This window comes from Ambystoma mexicanum, chromosome 2q (genome assembly GCF_040938575.1).
Source record: "Ambystoma mexicanum isolate Mex_15411 chromosome 2q, UKY_AmexF1_1, whole genome shotgun sequence".
NCBI lineage: Eukaryota > Metazoa > Chordata > Amphibia > Caudata > Ambystomatidae > Ambystoma > Ambystoma mexicanum.
This window is the reverse complement of record NC_090924.1, coordinates 198,169,621-198,192,397: the sequence shown is the minus strand read 5'-3', so window position 1 is coordinate 198,192,397 and position 22,777 is coordinate 198,169,621. Positions and strand designations below refer to the sequence as shown.

Genomic DNA, 22,777 nt, shown 5'->3' with positions numbered 1-22,777 from the left:
CAACAACACAGTCAATAGACTGTCACTACTGTATATTAATTCACTATAATGCAGATTTTTGTATGTTTATGCGCCACACAATGGAAAAAAATTCAAAAACGTCTTTCATTTAAATAAATTTATACTGTTGTGTTCCTCCACTGTGATTTTTTGTTCCGAGCTAGCAGCAAATCTAGCTCCTCTGCAAGGCTTTAGCGACCTCCTGTTAAGCCATAGGCTAGGGAAGCCTTTGACTCAAAACCCCCCATATCTCTGTACTTCTTAACCCTCTCGAGTCAGGCCCCTTAAAAAAAGAGGGTTCGCCCATTCCTTTTCCTTACCAATGTGAATAGTCACAATAGTGAAAAGTGAAGTGACCATTTCTCGCTCGGATTATAAAAGATACTTTCAAGAAGTAAACCACTGTCAATTAAAAATATATTTGGTTTTTAACTTCAATCAATTAACTTTAATTTGGCAAAGTATGGCATAAGAGTAGCACAACAAACAAAAAATAAAGAAAATACATTCAATACATCAAAACCACACAAATGTATAACATTAAGATTAATTCTAAAATGTTAACCTTATCTAAAAGCTCCTAATAATAAAAACCAAGGCAACTTATAAAGAGTATACATTAATTATAGAGTTAGTGCCTTCACATATTTATGCCGTCAGAGGCTCGACAGTGGTTCTTAAAAACGCAATTATTAAGGGCAGAAAAATCCACTTCGACTGGGTTCATGCATAAGCTAGACAGAATAATGAAAAATGTGCTTCAGATTCAACTGCGATCAAACATAATGGCCGGTTAGTGCTATGACCTGAATTCCATTTGTGTTTACGCAAGGCCAATAGCAATAGATTTAGTCTGAATTTTAAAAATAGTCAGAGTTTATATGGGTGAGTAATCCAATTGAGATAATATTCCAATGCACCAAAATCCTTCTCTACAGTGTCATGCGTAAAAGGGGCTTGGACATAAAATGACCCACTAACCATATTTATATGTGTTTTTCATGTTAGAAATATCTTAACGGGATGGCTGTGCATTAATATGGCAAAGGTGTTCATGCACTAGTACACAGAGGAGAGATTATATATGTTGGAATCAAGCCCACATACGACCATCCTGATTTAATGTCATATCCCAAATGATGTTCCTAAATCCTGTCAATTCGTTCACACTATGAATGCGCAGCAAGAACATAATTGGTCTCAACTGTGGTTCATAATACAATGGGTTTCTAGTTCCAGATACATTGGGCGTGTTGGTGCATTTTTGGGTAAAAATATCAAACTTTTAAAACTTACTTGTAACACATGAGGCACAGCCTCAAGTAGTTCCATCAACTTAGAATATCCATAGTCTGAAACACGACACTGCTTTGCAAAATGATGATGATATGTTGGTATAAATTTACTGACTGGCATGATGCAAGAAGGTTGATTTTTCATTAGATCAATCACCTCTCTGCTGAACTGGATTAGCTGTGGGTTACCAACTGGACTCTTGGAACGCAACAGCCAAGGATCTGTAAGATTTAAAAAAGTGCACAATAAATACTTAATTTCTATTTTTCACAATGTACAATCATTACTGAAATGATTGAATGGAAGGTGTTTGCTTTCCATCACAAACGTACAGTTCTGGATATGACTGGCCATTTCATGCAGTTTGTGTTGTGCCTGCCTTCAGAGACGACCTACAGAGGCAACCAAATATTATAAAATTATGTATTGCTTTGTGAAAAACATTTTCTAACAGCAAACATTTTTTTTGCACCTTTCTCCAGCTACTTCAAAGGAACTTATGTTAAGTAAACTAGTTCAGGGAAACCTAGTTTTACCATTCCATTTTGTCCAATAAGCATATCCTCCCCCCCCCACTCACCCAGGAACAGGTTGGTGCCAGTGGTACCGTAATTTTACCTTTTTTGGGTGCACTACTGCACACCTTTTTTAACCACTTGCTAGTCATTTGTGCACTATGGTGCTCAAAATGGTTTGCAATGTTGTTCAAGCCCCGTTTCTGTGCTCTCGTGTTCATAGGAATGGACTAGAAGGATATTTAGATAACATCATTTTCATTTAATTCAATTGTTGGGTTGAAAGCTTTAAAACTTGACCCTGTGCGAGTTCCACAAAAGGGTTTGACCCGACTGGGTCACTAACCTCTATTACTCGAATGAGTCGCAACTGAAGGTCTCACTTGGGATACAACTTTTTTTCTCCTTACAAGTGCATACAACTTCCAGAACTGGGGGCCCTAAAAAAAAGTTACTCACTGTAGTGACAACTATACACCTAGTGAACAATCCACTTTCCTCCATACTGGTTGGGCGTCCTGTCCCATCCCCATCTACCATTTACACAGCAAAATGTACCTTCCCTTTTAAATTTAAGGGCATGTTTGGGTGCTGCTCCAAGGAGTGCCGCTGCACTGCTGATCCCTGTCCACCAGTGCTGCCTGACAGTTTTCCTTTTTCCATGCATCGGCTGTGACCAACTACTTTTTGTGGGTCCTGGAGGGAGGATTGTATGGAGGAAAGGGGGCTATTGGATAGGAGCACAGTATTTACTACTGTCAGTAATAATTCATTTCCAGACCCCTTTAGTCCAAATTGCACAATAATCTTTATCCTGGAGGCGGATTCCTTGACTAACCCAAAGTAAAATATTCTTCATTAGTGTTAGGTAGAACTTCATTTTTGTGCAATATTCTCCACACTTGAGTCCCCCAGCACTTTTGCTGGATGCTTGGATTTTTAATTCATTGTCATGAGTGAGTGGGAACCTTTTTCCCCACTCAGTCTTTTACTCTAACCTCAGGGAAACGTTTTCAACCCTTTTGGTTGCATCTTTTTGGAGTAATGCTTTCCTTCACCTTTTAAGGCATCCGTAATTTATTATTGCAGCACACAGCACTTTCTGAGCAGTGTTGCTGGGAGCTCTTTTAGCTACCCTTTTTATTTTCCCTGTGATAAATTAATGTTACACAACGTAGTGACTAGAGTACTCTGTCTCCTTTCCTCCATCCTTGTGGGTGTCCCCCAACATGGGGACGGTACCAGAACCTTTTGACAGCGATAAATTAAGCCCCCCTATGCATTAGGTTCCATGTGATAATGTCCCCACAAAAATGTCGCCAATGCAAGAATGGAACCTTTTTTTGCGGAGACATTATCAAAAGAAGCCTGCTGGGGGACATCCCTGCAACTCCTGCTCCCATTTACCCCATATATAATGTCGCCTATGCCGTTTACTGGCGACATTATATACGGGAGCAATATTACCCGATACCATCAATTTAGTATAGTACGTGGGGGCACGGCCTCAGGCGTGGGCGTGCCCCAAGGCCCCACCCTCCAGCTCCTCACCTCAGTCGCCTTTGAACACATTGGACGATTAGGTACCTGGCTACTCTTCGTACATTTTGGTGCTTGGCATGCTAGCGGGGGAGGGTGGGTGGGACATATGGATGAAAGGGGACTATGGACAAGGATTACTGTAGTCACTACGGTGAGCACATTTAATTACTCATATGTTGTGTCCCCTTTCCTCCAGCCTTGTGGGTGATTCCAACAAACAAGACCTTAGGTTGGGTGAAGCCGTCATAACTTGCCTCATATCTAGGACGAAGCAAAAAGGTTCTTCAGAACCGCCAGACCAAACTCTGTATCGGCCCTAGAGCTGATGTCCAGTGAGTAGTGCTTACAGAAGACCAACGAAGTGGGCCAAGTAGCCGCCTTGCTGATGACATCCCAGGAAGTAGTCTCTGAAATACGATGGCCATGGCCTTAGCTCGGACAGCATGGCCATGAATCCATTCAGGAGAAGGTTTGCCCATGGCTGTGTACGCCTCAGAGAGGCCTGCACCATCCAACGGTCATGGAAGCCTTGGAAGCCTGAAAGCCTGGCAAGAGCCCCCCCCCCAAAAGTAACAATTGATGCTTACTTCATGAAGGATTTTGTCCGAAAGAGGAAAAACCTGATGACCCTCTTGAGGTCCAGGGAACGAAGGGCCCTCTCTGCCTCCAACTGCGGGTGTGTGAAAAACACTGGCAGGCAGCTCTCGATTCAAATGAAATGGAGGGACCATCTTGGGCAAGCATTTTGGGTGAGTGTGCAATATGACCTTGTCATTTTGTAACATGGTTAAGGGCTTGCACGAAGACAACGCCTGCAGCGAACTAACCCTGCGTGCAGAGGTGAGGGCCACCAGTAAAACTGTCTTTAGTGTTACCAAGCTCATGTCCACAGAGGCAATCAGCTCGAAAGGCTTGCGCTGCAAAAACCACGTCAAGGTCCCAGACCGGGTGCTGCCTAAGCACTGGAGGAAAAAGCCTGGACAACCCTTTAAGTTGGGCCTTAACCATTGGGTTTGCTACACAAAAAAACATGCTGTGGGGCACTCTTGTACATCCCGATGGCCGCCAAATAAGTGCAGCAAGTATCCACCTGAACTCCAGAATGCGCCAGATGTGCTATAAAAGCCAGAACACCATCCAGAGGACAGGGTTCAATGGCAGAACCTAGTCCATTTGCTCTTATACTGCAACAGAGTCAAGGGCCTCCCGCCCTGGTGAATGATGTCACAGTTGTCATCCTAAAAATTGAGCCTGTTGAAGCCTCAGCTGGTCAGGAACCAGGCCGCCAGCACCAGCTTGGCCTGCTAAGATTGTTCCAACGCCCCACTGTGCTGCATCAGGAAGCCCCTTTGCTGGAGATTGGAAGGAGGGTGGGACCCTAGGAGCAAAACTGCAGCAGATGAGAAAACCAGGGTCTCGAAGGCCAGTGAGGAGGAATCAGGATGAGGCTGCAAACCAGCAAATCCCAAAATTTGTGGAGTCTCCATTGGAGCAGATGGATGGACGGGAATGCTTAACACCTGCGTCTGTGTCAAAAGATCTGGAAGACGTCTCCCAGTGACCCTGACCTGCCCATGAAGCAAACTGGGGGCACTTGGCATTCCAGGGGATGCTAACAAGTCCAGGTCCGCGAACCACCAATGCTGGACCAGGGGTAACAAGGAGTCCGTGTGCAACTCCCAGTGTTGCACCCCAAGCGGCTCAGCTGGTCTGCTTCTGAAGTGCTGTCCTCCGGAAGGTGGATAGCCAAAATCCAAAGCACTTCCAGCAGGTAGATTGATACCGTCTCCCGCCAGAGGAGGTGGGGAGACAGGAAATGGGTGCCACCTGCTTATTCAACATTGTAGAGGGTTGTCTATCCTGACCAGACCAGACTTGTCCCTGATGAGTGACAAAGGCCTTGAGGGCCAGGCCCACTGCCCTGAGTTCGAGCAGATTGATATGCAGGAGGGTTTCCATCCTGGACCAATTGGCCGCCAGGTGGAGCTGGAGGCTCCTCATCTTGAGGCGAGCATGCTGTACTGTGAGCACAAAGGAGCCCATCAGGCCTTGGAACCATCACGCTGTGGTAGCAGAGTTGACCAGAAAGTGGCCCACTAGCTTGCACAGGGACAGGAGCCTCTCGGTGTGGGGAACACTCGCTGAATGGCCGTGTTCCAATACACCCCCCCTAGTAAGACCAGATCCTGAGATGGGCACAACCAACTTCCTCTGGTTGGGGGAGAACCCCAACTGATGGATATTCGCCATTCTCTGGCAGGAGTGCAACACCCCCTTGGGCAACACCACCCTCAGCAGCCAGTCGTAATCAGGGTATAGATGATGGCCCTCCAAGCGGAGGAAATCCGCCACTGTGCCATCAACTTTGTGAAGACACGAGGGGCCAAGTCCAGACCGAAGGTCAGCACCTTGTACTGAAAATGGTATGACAATCGTAAACCGCAGAAACGTCCAATGCGATTGGTAGATGGGTACACGCAGGTACGCATCCTTGAGGTCCAAAGAACACAACCAGTCCCCTGCTCACAAACTGCTATGTGCGCGGGAGTAATTTTCAAGAGTTCTAGAAGTAAAGACCGATTTAGGAATGACAGGTCCAGGACATCCCTCAGGCCAGCCTGGTTGTCCTTCGGTACTGCAAAAACCCTGGAATTGAATCAAGAGCCCCTGTCTGAGGAACCGGTTCCATCGCCTGCATCTTCAAGGGTGAAAGAACCTCCCGTAAAAGAGCTGGGGACCAGATCTGACGAGAGGGGATGATCGAGGAAAAGGAAGACTGAAGCCCGTAGTGACTATGGATAGGAGCCATGAGGTGTTGAAATGACGCTTCCAGGTATCCTGGAAAAGAGCCAGACTGCCCCCACAGGTGAGCTGTGTTCACCAACCTTGATGTCACTGCTTCTTGGCATCGAAGGTGGGAGCAGAGGAGGGAGAGCGGACAAACCAGTGAAAAGTCCTCTGCTGCTTCCTCCTGTTGTCGCTGGGTGACTTGTCAGGCCTCCACGTACCGTGGTTCTGGAACCCCTTGGAGCCGGAGAAAGCATGGTGTTTGAATTCGGTCCTGCCCCGAGACCGAAGGAATGATTTCTGTTGCAGCTTTGTCAGGAAGGCCAAGGACTTGGTGGTTTGAGTGGAGGTTCTCTTTGTCAATTCGTCATCAGTTGACAAATGAAAGAGGTTCATCTAGGATCAGCTCCTCCATGTCAGATGAAAACTTAGCGGCATGCATCCATGCCGTCCTTTTCATCTTGACACCAAGGCGCACACCTCTCTGCTGGCTGTGTCGATGTGGGATACCGAAGACTCCATGAGATCCTGCGCAACAGCTTAGGCATCCACCAGCCCAGCCTTGAAGGAGGCTTGCTTTTCCAAAGAGAGGTTGGGCAAATATGTCCTGAGCTCCTGCCACAGCTTCTGGTTAGCCGCAGCCAAGAGGGCGTCAGTGTTGGCTTACCGTAGATGCAGAGATGCAGTACTGAAATGGCATAACAGCATTTGCCCAAAGACTCGAGGACCTTTTCCTCCTTGGAAAGATAACTGGAGGTGGTTCCCGTGGAGTTAGACTAAGACCATGGTTTAGAATATAATGAGGCCGCAGCCACCACTGAAGAATGCGGCTGCGGGTGGGAGGCCAGGAGAATTGGCACCCCGTCCGTCAGCCTGAACCTGCTGTCCAGTTTCTTGCTCATCTAGGTGTTAGCCCTGGGCTTCTCCTAGACCTTTCTTGCCACCTGCAGGACATACTTCTGGAGAGGGATGCCAGACTGGATCGTGGTGCTGTTATCCAAAACCTCTGCTAGCACTCCTGAATCCATGGGGGTTTCCTCAGGCATAGGGACCCCGAAGAACTCTACCAGACTGTGAAGGCAGTCATGAAAGGCCTTAGCAGATGCAGAGGCTTCATAGTCCCAGATGTCAATGTCCCCCCCCCCCTTTTTTTTAATAGACTGAGGAGAGTCTGGCCCCTAGGAAACAGGTGCCAACAGGGTCCCCCGTAAGTCCAGAGTCGAAGACAGGTCCAACAGCTGTTGAGGGGGGAGGCGATGGTGGTGCAGGAAGGGTCTGAACAACCGGTAGGGTCTGGAACAGTGAAGGGACGGACACTGTAGCCAGCACGCAAGAGGAACAGGAGGGGTACCTAGAGGAGGGCGCCAGGGAGGCGCCACCTGCGGGGATGACCTTCACTATATCCTTCAGGAGCCCCTTCATCTGAGGCGAACGCAAGAGGAACTGCTCGAAGAAGCGATCCTTGCAAGGAGCCGGGTCCCTAGGGGCCCAGCCCACCGAGGCGCTGGGTCTCCGCTCCAGGTCAAAGCACTGAGGCGTGTAGCCGTAAGACTGCGAAGGGTAGATGTACCCCTGAGAAGACCAGATGCCTCTACTGTACAATCCCCTACTGCTTCCAGAGAGAAGGGGACTGGGATCTTCCTGCAGAGCCCATTCAATGGGCGAAAGGAGGGGCGGGCCCATAGTTGGATCCAAGATGGCCACCGGCCTGTCAGGCTCTGCCACGCGCCACACCCAGGACAGGAGGGCGCAAAGCCTCAGAGCCACATGTGGCCGCCGTCATGAGAGCATAACACCTTGGATCTTGCACTTGAATCGGAAGTGTCGATGTCGGATCACTCTAGTAGGTGCTGAGCCCTTGGCCGGATGGCTGGTAGTCCCCCAGACTCTCAACCTCGGAGAGAGCTCCGTTAGGCTGAATGCCCTCGGCACCTGTGCTGGTACCCATGCTGGATCGTGCCGATGACTGACTCTTCGAGGTGGCACCAGACGAACCCTTGGGGTCAAAGAGGACGACAAACTTGATTGCCCTTCTGACGACAGCCTGGTAAGACCCCTCAGCTTGGGAGCCAGTAGACTTAAAGGCCTTGCGTCTGCCAGTTCGGAATCCGAGGAACCCCCATCTGGGGGAACCCCGGGGAGGAGTTGCCATGCTGCGGTCCCGTGCTGACCATAGAGTTTACCTTGTCTTGACGAGAGGTCCCAGAGACAAAGTCCTTAAGGTGGGGCGAAGGAAAAATGTGGAAGAGCTCCCTCTACCATAACAAATGATACCTCAATGTCCAGTGACCGAGAGCTCTGCAAGCCGAACATGTGTCTCAGCGCTGGTCTGGCTCCAGACACTCAAGACAGATTGTAAGGGGGTCCGTAGCCAGGAACGACCGGTCGCATGAGGCACATCCCGTGAATCCTCCTGCTGCCGACATTCACCAGGGGAGGCGAGGCACCAAAAGGGAAGGTAAATAAGATTGAAGAAAAAAACTGGGAGCAAGCAGACTTTTTTTTTAGCTTTCTCTGTGCTTGCTGCCATGTCAGACACGGTCCGTGTGGAAAAAGGGGACCAGAGTGAGGCCGCAGAGGGTGGGGTGTTATACAAAATTTAAAGGGGAAGCTACATTTTTTGCTGCCAATGGTTCTGGTACCGTGCCCATGTTGGGGGATGGCCACAATTAAATGACATTTCATTTATATTGCGCTCGTACACAAGTGTTTCAGAGGGTGAATGGATGCCACAAGGATGGAGAAAAGGGAACAGACATATGAGTACTACCGTTTCGAAGGATAGGGGGGATACTTTTCATCCTGTCTAACTCACTACGTGGAATCGGCACACCCATTTTTTTTGTGGAGCTTGAATGGTGATTGGATGTTCCAGACATTTTTTCTGCATAAAGGTGGGGGTCCTGGTACAGCAAGAGAGTCGACCCATGGAACGAAGAATCTGAGGAAGGATATCTGCAGCCACAACCAGCCAACACCAAGGACTTCTTCCTTGTTAGGGAGATCAGCTGTATGCTTAATCCACTCTCCTAGTGAGACCCCCAGCACTTTTTGCTCTACTTCTGGACCTTTTTCTTGTTCTCCTGAAAGAGGGAAGTCTTTCTCCCCCGCTCATTCATTCTGATTTTCTCCAACTATAGAAACTCTGTTCCTTGTGTTACCTTATTTTATGGAATCCTGCTTTCCTATTAAGGCATCTGTGTTTCACTTTTGCATCACACAGTACCCCATGTGTAGTGTTGCTGGGGACCCTTTAGGTTCTTCTTTTATATGTTTTCATTTTCCCTAAGAACTACTGTTCTTAGGTAAAGAAGGATTCTTTGTATCTGTCCAAAAACTAACTTACGAGAGCTCAGCACAAACCACCTTATGTGGAGTGCTGTGGGGATACCTAGTTTCCCCCTTCTTTTGGTTACAGTGACAATCCTATAGTTACAGCTGGTGGCAGTGGATGTGTTCTACCAACTTTTGTGCAATTTTCCACCGCAGGCTGTAGGTTATGCACAAAACGGTCACCTGTGTTCTAACATGGTGGCTCCTTTTTTTCCCCAACCATTTCTTGTTGTCCTTTGTTAGCACTTCTACCATCCTGGGAGGGGGGTCTGAATGAGAGTTTTGTCTTTGGCGGGAACCCTTTTGTGCCCAGTGTAAGAGGAGTATTCCTAAAGTCCATGTGAGGCAAGACCTCAAAACTATCCCTTTGCCTACAATTCTGTACCACTCAGGGAACCTTGGTAGAAGGGCAGAGCCGTCAGGCTTACCATAGAAGGAAGATGTGAGCTGAAGGTTAAGTACACTGAACCAGGTTAGTACAGTAGCCCAAAGAAACTTACACAGACGTTCTATAAAAATCTATCATTATATTTGCAAAAGGAGGACATATACTTCGTTCCATTAACCCCCACACTTAGGAATACTTCTAAATAATTTTAAAAGGCCACTGCTTCAGTGGTAGTTCCCTGTACAATTGTTACGTTTGACAATAATGACAGTTCTACCGTATTATCGGTACGACTGCACTGCGTTAAGATCAAGATAAATGGTGATTATATATAGTTAGCAAAACCACATTAGATAAAGACTTTTAGGAAGGAAAAAGATTTGTTAGTCATACAGCAGCAGAGCTGAACCTTCTAGAGACACTTTCTTAGCAAACTAACACTTTTAAAGTTCAATCCGAAACTATAAGCAACAGTTTGGAGTGGGTTTAAAGTCTTAAGAAGCAGCAGAACAGCAAATGTTCCTCAGGATACTGTTAGTCTCTAGGAAAAGATACTTTAAGAGTCAACACCTGATGGAGACCCTGTAAAAGAACTCACTAAACAGACACAGGCCAGCAGCTTGTGTCAGAAGTTACAGTGGATACCCTGGGCACCCTTTCAAACGCTCCAACACTCTGGTGCGGCTGTTAGGGAGAATTCTCAAAATTGTGCCAATTCCCTCCACCTTGGAGACCCCCAGCAACTTTGCTGGATTTTGAGGACTTGATTTTTTTAACCTAGAGAGTGTCTGACCCTTTTTCCCACTCATGTATTTCTGTGTGAATTTGACCTCTGTTTCTTTTGGTTATGGAGTCTGACAAACTCCATAGACATAATCTTTTACAATTGTGTCATACAGCACCTTTAGTGCAGTGACACAGGGAAGTCTTTTAGATTTCCCAAGGTTTAAACACCCGCTCTGGGATAAACTGTTTCCCATAGCAGTAATGTGAAATTGACTTTACTTGGCATTGTACTTGCTAGACCCATCAAACCCTATCTTACAATAGAGTGCTGGAGGGGTTACTTAGTATCCCCTGTGTCTAAATGCTCATGTAACATTATGATACCTTTTCCTCACAGAATGGCTGGTGGCAGTGGTTTCCTTCCGAACTACCAAGGTTTGCATTTACTACGGCTGTTCGCAGCTTCGGTAACGCTAACCGCGGGAGCCATCTTTTTCAAAATGGTCCCTGGTCTTCTTTCTGTGCCATGTCTTTGTGGAACAGTCCTAGAGAGTCTGGCTTCAGGAGTGAAACCTGCCTCTGGCTCCAGAGTGTCTGGAGTAGGCAGAAAGTGAGGGAGGTTCTCGAAACTCTGTTCTTAGTCTCCTAGGAGACCCAAATGCACTCTGTGGTGATTGGCTCACTGACTGTCCGGCAAGGATAGCCACCCTTCTGGGTGACAGCTAGGCTGGAACGAATGGGAGAGAACTGAATAAAAGCCTTTTAAGAGGATGCCTGCTGCAACTCCTGGACCGTTGGTTTGCCCGGTGAAGCCCTGCTGCAGTGCCGAAATGCCACATTCGCATCGACAGAGAAGCCCCTGCAAGGACGACTTCTCACTTTGAGTTGGTGGGAGCAATCAACTCCAAAGTAAGCCACCTGGACACCCATCTCAGAGCTTGTTGAATTTCCTCAGAGTTGCTGCAGGAAACCGTATTGCCAGGGAGAGGGACACCAGATTGTGTATGTTACTTTTAAGCTGGCCTAAAGCTTTTGCAAGATCCTCCGGACTCCCACGAAGCAGGACTGACCAAGCCGGAGCCCCCTCAGCAGGGTGCGGGAGCGCAAAATAAAGGACAGTCCACCATGACAGCCAGGAACCGCGTTGTTGCTATTCGCTGTAGCTGAAACGCGAAACCGCTACTTAAAGTGAAGTTACTGGTTGTGGGTTTTGGCAGTCCCAGTGCATTGCAGGAGTCCCTCGACATCCTCCCTCTTGTCCCCATGACTGAGGCCCAGGAACAGTGAGATCTGCAGAGCTGCACAGGAACAGAAGTCATCAGCTGCATTTATTTTCTTCTTTACCAATGTACTGTAAAACAAGTCTAAGAGAACTTAACTGTTACTGTAGAAGTGCTTGTAACTTCCAGAGGGGTAGATAGGGTAGGGCCTGAGCGGGCAAGGCCCACCGAAAGTCTTTAAATCCGCCCTCATCCACGCTGTGTGGGAATTTACAGATGCTAATGTCACTGCAGTGGGCCCAACTATATTAGTTTCAGGCGCCACTTGTTACTTAATCCTGGCTACGCCTCTGGTAACTTCCACAACTTACAAGGCTAATCAGCTTGTGGCCCTACATTTGATTCTTCTTTTCATCAAAGACCCCTAAAAACTTGTGCAAAGACTTTTCCATTGACTTACCAGAAGTGCTTTATCCTATCCAAGACTTTTGCCCATTGACTTTGGCTTCGCCTATTGAATTGAATGACTCTTCTAGTGTACTCTAAAAGTATCTGCACAGCTTTGGAATAGTTGTGGTCTCTTGTGCTCTAATAACCTTTGCCTTTTACCAACCTTTAATATCTTACTGTTGGCATTCAGAATGCTTTTAATGTCCCCAGCACCCTTGTTACTGAAGTCACCTGTGGGTATAGGTTGTGTCTGTGGGCCATCCCAAAAGGGTCTTGTCTGATTCAGAAACTCAAAGTGTACAGTATTGAAGTATATTTGTGTTACTATTCTATTGCTCCCTTCCGAAGAAGGCTTTATAACCGACTGATAAATAATTGTTTATATAAGAAGCCTTGCGTTTAAGAGTTTATTTGAATACTTGTTAATGTGAATCTATGTGTAACTCCACTACAGCTCACATTTCCCCTCTTGAGATAAGCCTGGTTGCTCAACACGCTACCAAAACTGTAGTACAGACTTATACCAAAGGTTGGTTTGCTTACACCTGTAGTCATAGTTGTGCAAACTTCAAACAAGTGGCACTTCAGTGTTTTAGCTCCTTGTGTCTACCGCACACAGCAACACTGCGGTTCTTGGCTGTCGAGATGGATCTTCCTTGCGTCTGGGGTCCTGCACTCTGTTGAGTGGGCTCAGGGTTGGTCAGTCCTTCCTGGGAGTCTGAAAGATCTTCCTGGATCTCTTGGCCAACTTAAAAGCAATGCACACAAACTGTTGTTCCTCTCCCTGGCTATTCGGTTCCAGGAGCGGCTGCAATGGAAATTCAACCAGCTCCGAGAAGGATGTCCAAGTGGCTTACTTTGGAGGTGAATGGTCCCACCAACTCAAGGGGGGGGGGGGGTAAAGGGAGGGAGTTGACCTGGCAGGACTTCTGAATAATTTACTACATGGTATCAAGACTTAAACTCAACTGTTGGGCTCATATTTTGAGCTAACGAAAGTGTGCAGGGGATGGGAGTTCACCAATTGGGAACTCTGTTTTTTGTGATTTACAACCCATATGCCAGGGTTGATCGTCATCTACCCTGCACCTGAAGTTCATTAAATTAACATTGGTTTGAACATCAAAAACTTCCGCCTATAAAAATATTGAAACACGGGAGTGCAAGGTGAGACAATTGGTTGTTTTTCAATAATCCTCATAAGGAACCTTTATGAGGGGGAAGTAGTCCCCAAGATAATTTATGGTATGGAACAGGCCAATAAATGGCTTGATATATTAGAAGCCACAATCTGGAGATGCATTTTAGGAGTGCCTAACATTGTCCCTTTATCTGCAAATCGGTCCAAGTGGAGCTTTCTATCGCTAAGAACACATTGTATGGCACATGCTATCATGGGAAAGCTGATTAGGTCTCATATGTTTTGTACACTAGTAAGAATGTTTTGACAAAACCAAATTTAGACCCAGAGATCCGGATTGCGAATCCATAAAAAGTTTAAAAAGTCCTATTTGACCAGGATTGGATAGAGACTGGAGAATGTTTCCATGGTTATATCTCAATGCATCATCTAGCTCATGAACACAAAAACGTGCAGATGTCTCGACCTTCCTTATACAGTTTCCAAAAAACTACTATAGATCGATTTTCTTGAGATTTAGATGGAATTGGTCATAAATTTAAGACGCTATTGAGGAGGGGAAGATTGACCAAGCTGAGACAAGATGTAGGTACTGTAACAACAAGAAAAACATAGAAAGTCTTAAGCACCTTGTATTGTTCTGCGCTTCTCTGAATTCAAAAGAAAAACGGATTACCTCCATTAATTTGATTAAACCAATAGCGTACGGCATCGCTGCTTATATTGTGTGAATGTTGGGGACAGCTTGGCCGCGGCTTTCTTGAAGTCCATTCAGTTACATAATCTACTGTAAATGAAATGCAACGAGGAGCCTGAAGAGCAAATCATGTCTAAATCTTTGCTTCTCTTTTTTATTGCAGTGATTTAAATGTGTTTTAATGTACGAGACGTTGCTCTTTTAGATGAATTTTCTTATTTTATTAGTTTTAATTCATCTTGAAATAATGAAATTATACGTTATAGTTTTGTAAGGGTTTTTGTAATCCATACAAATTTTAAAAAAGAGATTTCTGCAATCAGGCTGGTGGTCAGATTTTAGGAGAGGCCACTCTAGTTCTAGTGAACAGGGAACTACGAGAGGCTAGCCAAACCCCAAATCAAGGTAACAATGGAGCGCAGTCAAGGCAATTCTCAGGAGAGCGCAAGTAGGGTAAGGGGCCTTCAAAGAGCGCTCACAATATAATACACAATAATTTAAATAAGACAGTCAAGCATACAAATATTTATTCGAGGCCTTTTGCACACTCTGAAAAATGAAAAGGTGGTATCACATATTACAAAAAAATATATACATTCTTGATAGGTTCATCAAAGTCACTTATTCAGAAAGCAGGTAAGTAATAACTATGGAACCATGTCACAAGCCCATTCCCAAACTCAAGCAGTCCAAACCCTAAGCAAAAATAGTTGGTCTGGATGAGTGGCACAGGAGCTGCAAGTGCAAGATTTCTTCCGGCTGGTTACAGATGAAATTCCTGGCAATTAAGAAATGCACGAGCCACTGATTGAGACCTCTTCACACCACAGGGGAAGGCGAGCTCCAGCAACAGTCTCCCCACACAGGTGGCAACAGGCGTCCATTCGAGTCACAGAAGCTTCTCTAGGACAGGACCCTTGATGCTGAAATTCAGAGGCAAGGTGACTTGTAGCACAAGCTGGCAACTACCAAAGTTCTGGGCGCTACTGCGGAACTGCTTGAGGAGGACCAGCAGCAGAGCAAGTAAGACTCTGAACGAATTGTGAAGAAGAACCACACCAACATGGATAAAAAGTGATGTGTCTTACAGAAAGTGACCACCACCCGTAGAGGTGGAGACATTGACAAAACACTAACCAGACTAGAACAGAAATCGGTCCTCAAACTACGAACTGTCAAAGAGAGTTTGAACATAACTGTAGAGTGGAAACATTTCCTGTAAAATATGGTGACAGTAGGTATGTCCTATGACAGAACACCCGTCTACAGCAATGTGTTTTATACAATATGGCTGCAGATGCTCTCTGAGAAACCACATCCACCTTGCATCTGGCCAGACTTTCATACAAATCCTTTCCATTTTCTAAAAACAAGAATTTGCACCGTGTAACAATTTGTTTTTTGATTTTGTGTCAAATCTTGTCTTTTTAAAGTAATTACATCTGTAAATTGATATAAACCACTGATGTCATATACCTGTCATGAACAACATGTGGGAATGAAGTAACGGGCCTGATTCTATACTACATGACAGCTGACACCCAACACGGCCCTAGCCCCAGACACCCAATGGGATTGACAGGGGCTGACATCATCCTGCGCCACACCTTGCAGGACTTGCATTTTGGCCCGACTGACTGCCTGCATCAACTCCAAGCAGGCATCTAGGTAGTCACCCCACTACGGGGCCCTTGTTGTTTAACATGGCCCTAGCCTGCATTCTACACACTTGCATCCTCGACATCCGAGACGACGCACTGCTGCTTCAACGATCTTGGCAGCTGAATGTACTGGCAATAGGTAAGCTCTACTGCACGCGGCTTTATGCACAGAAACTGGCAAGCCTACCCTCACTGTAAGGAATCTCTAAACAGTATGTCTCTGCACATTTAAACGCCCATAGCCCTTCGTGCCACCTACACCATAGGCTGCATGACACGTGTTGTGGCACCGTTATCCAGAACTTGCACAGCCCACACAGATCACGGTCCACCCTTCCCCCAGGACGGTTGAGAAGGGGCACTCTTTTTAATCACTTTGTATTAAATACAGATTTGCACTAATTTCTCCGTGCACTTGATGAATGGCATTTGTGATTCCACAGAAGCCCTTTTTATACCATTTAAGCGCACTTCACGTTTAGTGGGACCACCACTAGGTCTACTCTCACCAAATCTGCTAAAACCTACACCACCACCTCCCTAGTCACACACTAAATATGGGCTAGAGAGGAACCACACCCTTGGGGCGCCATTTAGTAATCTTACCTCCTTATCCCCCGACAGGCGTGACCGCGCCTGTTGACAAGATGACTGCATCCTAGAGAAGTGGATCCTTGCACCTCTGTATCTGAGCCACTAAGCTCCTCGGATTCGGTAAGCTGTCATGATGCTTACCCCCGGAGCACCAGGACAGGCCCAGCACCCCCGAGAGCAGGCATAATGCCCTCGGGTAAAAGCCCAGCGGCCCCTAATAGGGGCTCTTTGGACTTTGTCCTGGCGCCTTTGGCGCCAGGCTCATGTTGGACATCAGTCCTGGCGCCATAGGCGCCAGGCTCATAAAAGAGGGTGTTTGGTTCACTTACCTGACGCAGACCATGCTGCATGAAGCCTCAAGCCAAATGAGGCTTAGGAGGGACTATTTTATCAAAGGAACTATTTTACTGGGGTGGGGACCGTGGAAGAATACTTACCTGGAACTTCTTCCAAGGCAATTTAAACCACACGCGGACTGCCACACGTGCTTCGCGTTGCTCTGCATCTAGCAGCTGAACGCTCACTGTGCCTGCTCCTGCATCTTGCCTCCAGCCACGCCCGCCTCAATCTTGGGATACCTGAAAGGAAGGAAGGGAAGAGAAAAGGTGAAAACCAAGAACTTAATTTAACTTCCTACCTGTGTCCGGAACTATCACGCCAGCGATCCTGAAGATAGACATTCTTTAAAAGCATTGCGCTACTTGTTGCAGCGCCGCGCATCACTCACCTGCCTCGCGGGCTCTTCACTATCCACCGCAACCTTCTGGGCATTCGGCCACATCTCTGCACCTGCAGGGGAGAAGAAGAGACAAAAGGTGAGCAGGAGGAACAAATGAAGAAAGCCTGATTTTCCGCCACAAGACTTACCTGGCCATATTTGACGGAACCACTCCTCATTTCGGGTCGGCGCCACTTCTTGGCCTGGTACCGCACCCCGGCCCCTAACGGGAAAAAAAGAAATACATTACTAGAGGGATTCAAAGTCATTTAAAGGGATCATTTTATCACAAACTCACCCGAGTTCCGGCAATATCCCTCGAAGCATCACTTCCACTCTGCACCTGAAAATAAGGACAGATCGCAGGTTAAGAAAAGCAAACAAAGAGAAGACTCTACTCTGGAACTTTTTAAACTGCATACTTACAGCATTTCGCCTTCCGAAACCAGTGAAGTAACTGGTCAAATACGCGCCCCTGCACCAGAAGCAGGATAGAGAGCTCATCCATTCAAACATTAAGGTGAGCCTTGATTGGGGATTTCGGAGGTGGTCAGAGAAGAGCAAAGGGGAGGTGGGAAGCAATCACAATACTCTGCAGTCAGTTAATCCCCTTTCTCCACCTACAGAAAGATTTTTCTACGGGCCAGACAAGCCAGATATGGGGGTCCAGTTCAGTCAGTGTTTCGAATCCTGCGCATCACTCTTGAAGAGGTCACAGCAATCCAGACCAGGTCAGCGCCTCCGTGGGAGCCAGGTGAGCATTACATAAGCATTGGCATCCGCCTTACATAGTATTCCTAACTTCTCTCTCCTAGATCTTTTGCTGACCACGTACATCCTGACGCGTTTGTCTGTTTCACTCCTACAGACCACATAGGACCCTCCACTCGTAAAGACATTCCTGTCCTGATGAAGGCCTACACCACTAGAGCTCACCTAGCTCCACGCAAAATGGCTGAAACACTGTCGTGTTGACATGTATTATATGTTGTTGCTCAACTCTTGATTGGGCCCACACTCTATGGGCCCCCTACCTGTATGATTCCACTGAATTCTCTAAGCTTTATTCCCAAGGAACCTATAGATAATGAACAAACTGTACAAGTAGATGTCTCAAATATTGACTACTTGATCATTCGTACTTAGGTACTACACTTTGTATGTCCTCAAATGTGATTGTCCTAGGTTTTTGAAAAATACCAGTGTATTACTACACCACTGCACTTCAAAATAAACCCCTTTTGTGCAGAAGAACAGTTTCATGAGAATTCTGTGAACACCCACAGAGATCGACCTGACCTTGCCCATTCGTTTGATATTAGTGTACCGACCTGGGCAGAGCAAGGCAGTAACCAGGTACCCTTCCGAATACTAGACTGAGCGAAGCCCAGCACCCAAGGGGGGGACCCGAGGTAAGTGGCGCATGGAGGGGAGAACACGAGCGGAGTTGTACGTAAGGGGGGTGGGGGAAACCCAAGGGGAGTGGTGCGTAGGGGAACCCGAGGGGAGTGGTGCGTAGAGGAAGTGGGGGAACCAGAGGGGAGTGGCATGTATGGGGTGGGGGAACCAGAGGGGAGTGGAGCACAGGGGGGAAACCAGACAGGATTGGAGCATAGGGGGAGGAAACCAGAGGGGAGTGGAGCATAGGGGGGAAACCAGACAGGATTGGAGCATAGGGGGGGGAAACCAGACGGGAGTGGAGCATAGGGAGGTGGGAGGGGGGGGGGGAGTGGCATGTATGGGAGTGGGGGGGACCAGAGGGAAGTGCCACGTAGGTGGGGGGACCAGAGGGGAGTGGATCATAGGGGGGAAACCAGAGGGGAGTGGAGCATAGGGGGGGAGGGGGGGAAACAGAGGGGAGTGGAGCATAGGGGGGAAAACCAGACGGGAGTGGAGCATAGGGGGGGGGGGGGGGAAACCAGATGGGAGTGTAGCATATGGGAGGGGGGGGGGGGGGGGGGAGATCCAGACTGGAGTGGAGCATGGCGGGGGAACCAGACGAGAGTGGAGAGTTTGGGGGGGAACCAGACGGGAGTGGAGCGTTGGGGGGGAGCCAGACGGGAGTGGAGCGTTGGGGGGGGGGGGGGGGAGGAGCCAGACGGGAGTGGAGCGTTGGGGGGGGGAGCCAGACGGGAGTGGAGCGTTGGGGGGGGGGGGGAGCCAGACGGGAGTGGAGCGTTGGGGGGGGGGGGGAGCCAGACGGGAGTGGAGCGTTGGGGGGGGGGGGGAGCCAGACGGGAGTGGAGCGTTGGGGGGGGGGAACCAGACGGGAGTGGAGCGTTGGGGGGGGAGGACCAGACGGGAGTGGAGCGTTGGGGGGGACCAGACGGGAGCGGAGCGTTGGGGTGGGGGGGGGGGGGAATCAGAGGGGGGTGGAGCATAGGAGAGTGGAGAGTAGGGGGGGGGGAACCAGAGGGGAGTGGAGCATATCAACGCATACAACTTTCTTCAGAATACCCAACAGTAATTCTAGGGAAGACAGACCTTTTAATACACATTTAGTATAGGCCACACCGTTACTTTTTGATTACTTTCAGTAATACAAGGGTAGTAAACCCTGCCAGTTATGCAGTGACACTCGGCAAACAAATCACATAATCAACCAACTTACAAATTTACTTTTCTGAATAGTGGAACACTTGTTCAAGGAACTGTAGAAACCTAGAACTGTGATTCAGGATAAGTTATAGGAGGCGAGTAAAACCTTTTGGTGCAATATACAATTACAGTTGGTTTTCAGCTCAGTGGAACACAAATTGAGTTAAGCAATAACGCAAATTTAGGATGGCTCACAGCTAACTCACGGCAAGTAAAACCTATGTACTTTTTTAAGGAGCTATCAGCAACTTAAAAAGTATAACCTACGGCAGACTTTCTGGACAGGCTAACATCAAGTCAGGGGAAGCAAGACCCAATTGGATACACTCATACATTTATATCCTAACATGAATAGTAAAGTGGAGCCAACAGCGTTACTTTTGGGGAAGAGGCACAACCAATTCACAGGTGAGTAAAATAACCTTATTTCTGATGCTTATGTATCTGGCTTAGAATCACTTGTGCATATAGTCTGACATCTAGTGGAAAAAAGCATCTTTCTTTTGAAGATCGAAAGGGGATGTCACATGGGTGTGACTAACACTATCCCCAACAGGATGTGTAGTGTACCCAAAATCCCTCACGCGCCGATGTCCCTCTGGTTGTGTTTTTTCTGCTGTGAGGGAGCCTTATAGTCGGCGTGAGCAAGTACACAAGAGAGAAGGTATAAAAGGTCCATGTTCCTTCTACTCCACGAGGAGAGGACGGGCGGGCGCATATGAATCTAAGTAGATACAATCATCAGAAATTCTATTATGGTGAGTGATGTATGTGTTCTGATGCTTGTGGATCTGTTTAGAATCACATGCTGTGCATAGACAAGCGAGCAGTACCCAAAGATGGTGGTGGGATTTGTGAAGGAACAGTAGCAAAGATGTCTTAGCACTGCTTGTCCCACCTGAGAATCAAACCTAGAGTGTGTATCCAAGCAGTAGTGTTGTGTAAAGGTGTCTACAGAACTCCAGGATTTTGCTTTGCAAATGGAATCTAGAGGAACATTTGCAATGAATGCTATGGTAGCCCCTGTGCCCCGAGTAGAGTGCTTTGGGTGTGAAGGGTAGCTCTCTCTTGGCAACAGTTTTACACAGTGTAAAGCAATTTACGATCCACCTGGAAATTGCTGATTTAGAGACAGGGTCCTCTCTCTCTACCAGCTGCCACTGATAAAAAGAACTGGTTTGTTAGACTAAGTGGCTTTGTCTTTTCCAGATAGTACATTATCGCTCTCTTCACATCTAGTGTGTGGACGCTTCTTTCCGTCACATTAGTGAGGTTTTGGAAAAAGGTGGGTAGTTCTATGGATTGGTTTGCATGGAACTTTGAGATAAATTTAGGTGCAAAGCAAGGGTGAGTGCGCAAAACTAACATGTCTTTGTGAATCGTGTCGAATGGGTCCTGAACTGAAAGAGCCTGCAGTTCACTAACTCTGTATCGAGGTGATCACCACTAGGAAGGCAGTCTTGTAAGCGAGTGTTTTAAGGCTAGCTTTGTGCGTTGGTTCAAAGGGAGGACCCATCAGTCTAATAAGAACAACATTCCGGTCCCATCCGGGAGCTGGGTTGGAGATAGGGGGGTGAAGTCTCGTTACCCCTTCCAAAAAGGCTTTACAGGAATTTTCCACCATGAAGCCTTGCTCTGGGACGTGGTGTATGCCGAAAGCGCGGTTAAGTACTTTAAGAAAATTGAAAACCAGTCCTGAATCTAAAAGTCGAGTTAGGTAAAGGACGATATCTTTAGGTGAGCATTCAATAGGATTGATGCCCTTGCCATTACACCAGATGCAATTCCTGGTGGTAGGTGTCCGTGCCCCTCCAAGTAGGTCCATGTATCTTCGAGGGAGCTGGAGGTGCCAGAGCTCTACGATCTCAGGTGCCAGGCTAGTTGAGAGTCTGAGGGCATGGATGTAGTGTCCCCCACCAACCCCCCCAATCTTGAGGCAGCATGTTGAACGGGAATGGCAGCTTCCTGAGAGGGGAGACTGACATTGCCATGCGATGGGAGAACCAAGGTTGGCGGGCCCACATAGGGGCCACCAGGATCTTTGTGACTGCTTCTTGGGCATCTTGTGCACTATACTGTTGAGCAGGGGAATCGGGGCATTTGGGGAGGCGGGGGCGTCGGGGAGCGTAGACAAATTTCCAGGACCATGTTATCCAAAGATTGTTCCCCTTGGAGCGGGTTTGAGGGTACCTGGAGGTGTAATTTGGGCATTGGGTGTTCTCCAGAGCAGCAAATAAGTCGATTTCTGGGAAGCCCCATTCTGCGAAGACGTTGAGAACAATGCCATTCGTGCTCTACAGTAAGGAAGGCTAGGGGGTGTCCAGCGGTCTCAGCCGAGTCCAGAGGGTTCTTCAGTATGTTATGGGTTACTTGCCTGCCTTCAGCCACAACCACCAGCAGGCGTGATCGGGTGAGCTCTGGGCCATCTTTAAGACCATTCTGAACTAGGCCCCATTGGACAGCGCTGTAACCTGCCAGGAGAGTTATTATTTGCAATCCTTGTGTAGTAGGCCGCAGAGGCGGTGACATGTTTATCCAGGGCATAAAGATTTTTACAGTCTTTGTCCAGAGGGGCTTCCGCCAAGGACATTGGAACCCCTGCCCTCTTCAGAGTGGTAGTAACCACCAAGCAAACCGGTGTAGCATGACCACTTATGTAGAAAGGGACGGAAGGTGATGGGCGGAATAATCTCTCAACCCGGGGGTTGACCGCACATGTGAGACTGGGAACGCAAGGCAGGGGCCAGGCGCCTCATTAGAGTTTAGTAAGGGGATGGCCTGCTAGTCTGAGCCTTCTCCTTGAGGATATTGTCCACAAAGTCCAAGTCTGGAGCTGGTTAATGCTTTGCAATTTGTAAACGATCGGCTGCTCTTTAAAATGGCGTTAAACAACATCTGGTCGTCAACAGGTGACTAATCCCTCTGTGGAGGAGAAGGGTGATCTAGGCAGATGACGTCCAGGTCAGGGTTATGTGTTGGTGTTAACCAACGGCCCTGATCCCAGTCTGGGTCCTGATCAGCCGGGTCTTGCGCAAAAGGATTCAGGTCTTCAAAATCTTCCTGTGTTGGGTCATCAGGGACATCCAAGGTATCTTTCTGGTGTCCCTGTGC

The 22,777-nt window shown here is 47.6% G+C and overlaps 1 protein-coding gene across 4 annotated transcripts in view; it reads right to left on the bottom strand.

The window, feature by feature from the left end:
* Nucleotides 1-22,777, bottom strand: part of MARF1 (meiosis regulator and mRNA stability factor 1) — a 1,350,049-nt gene that overhangs the window by 420,590 nt on the left and 906,682 nt on the right. For all 4 annotated transcript variants that reach the window (XM_069647123.1, XM_069647122.1, XM_069647120.1 and 1 more), the window contains exon 17: nucleotides 1,297-1,517. In XM_069647123.1, the coding sequence (XP_069503224.1) occupies nucleotides 1,297-1,517 (221 nt within the window). The remainder of the gene's footprint in view (nucleotides 1-1,296; nucleotides 1,518-22,777) is intronic.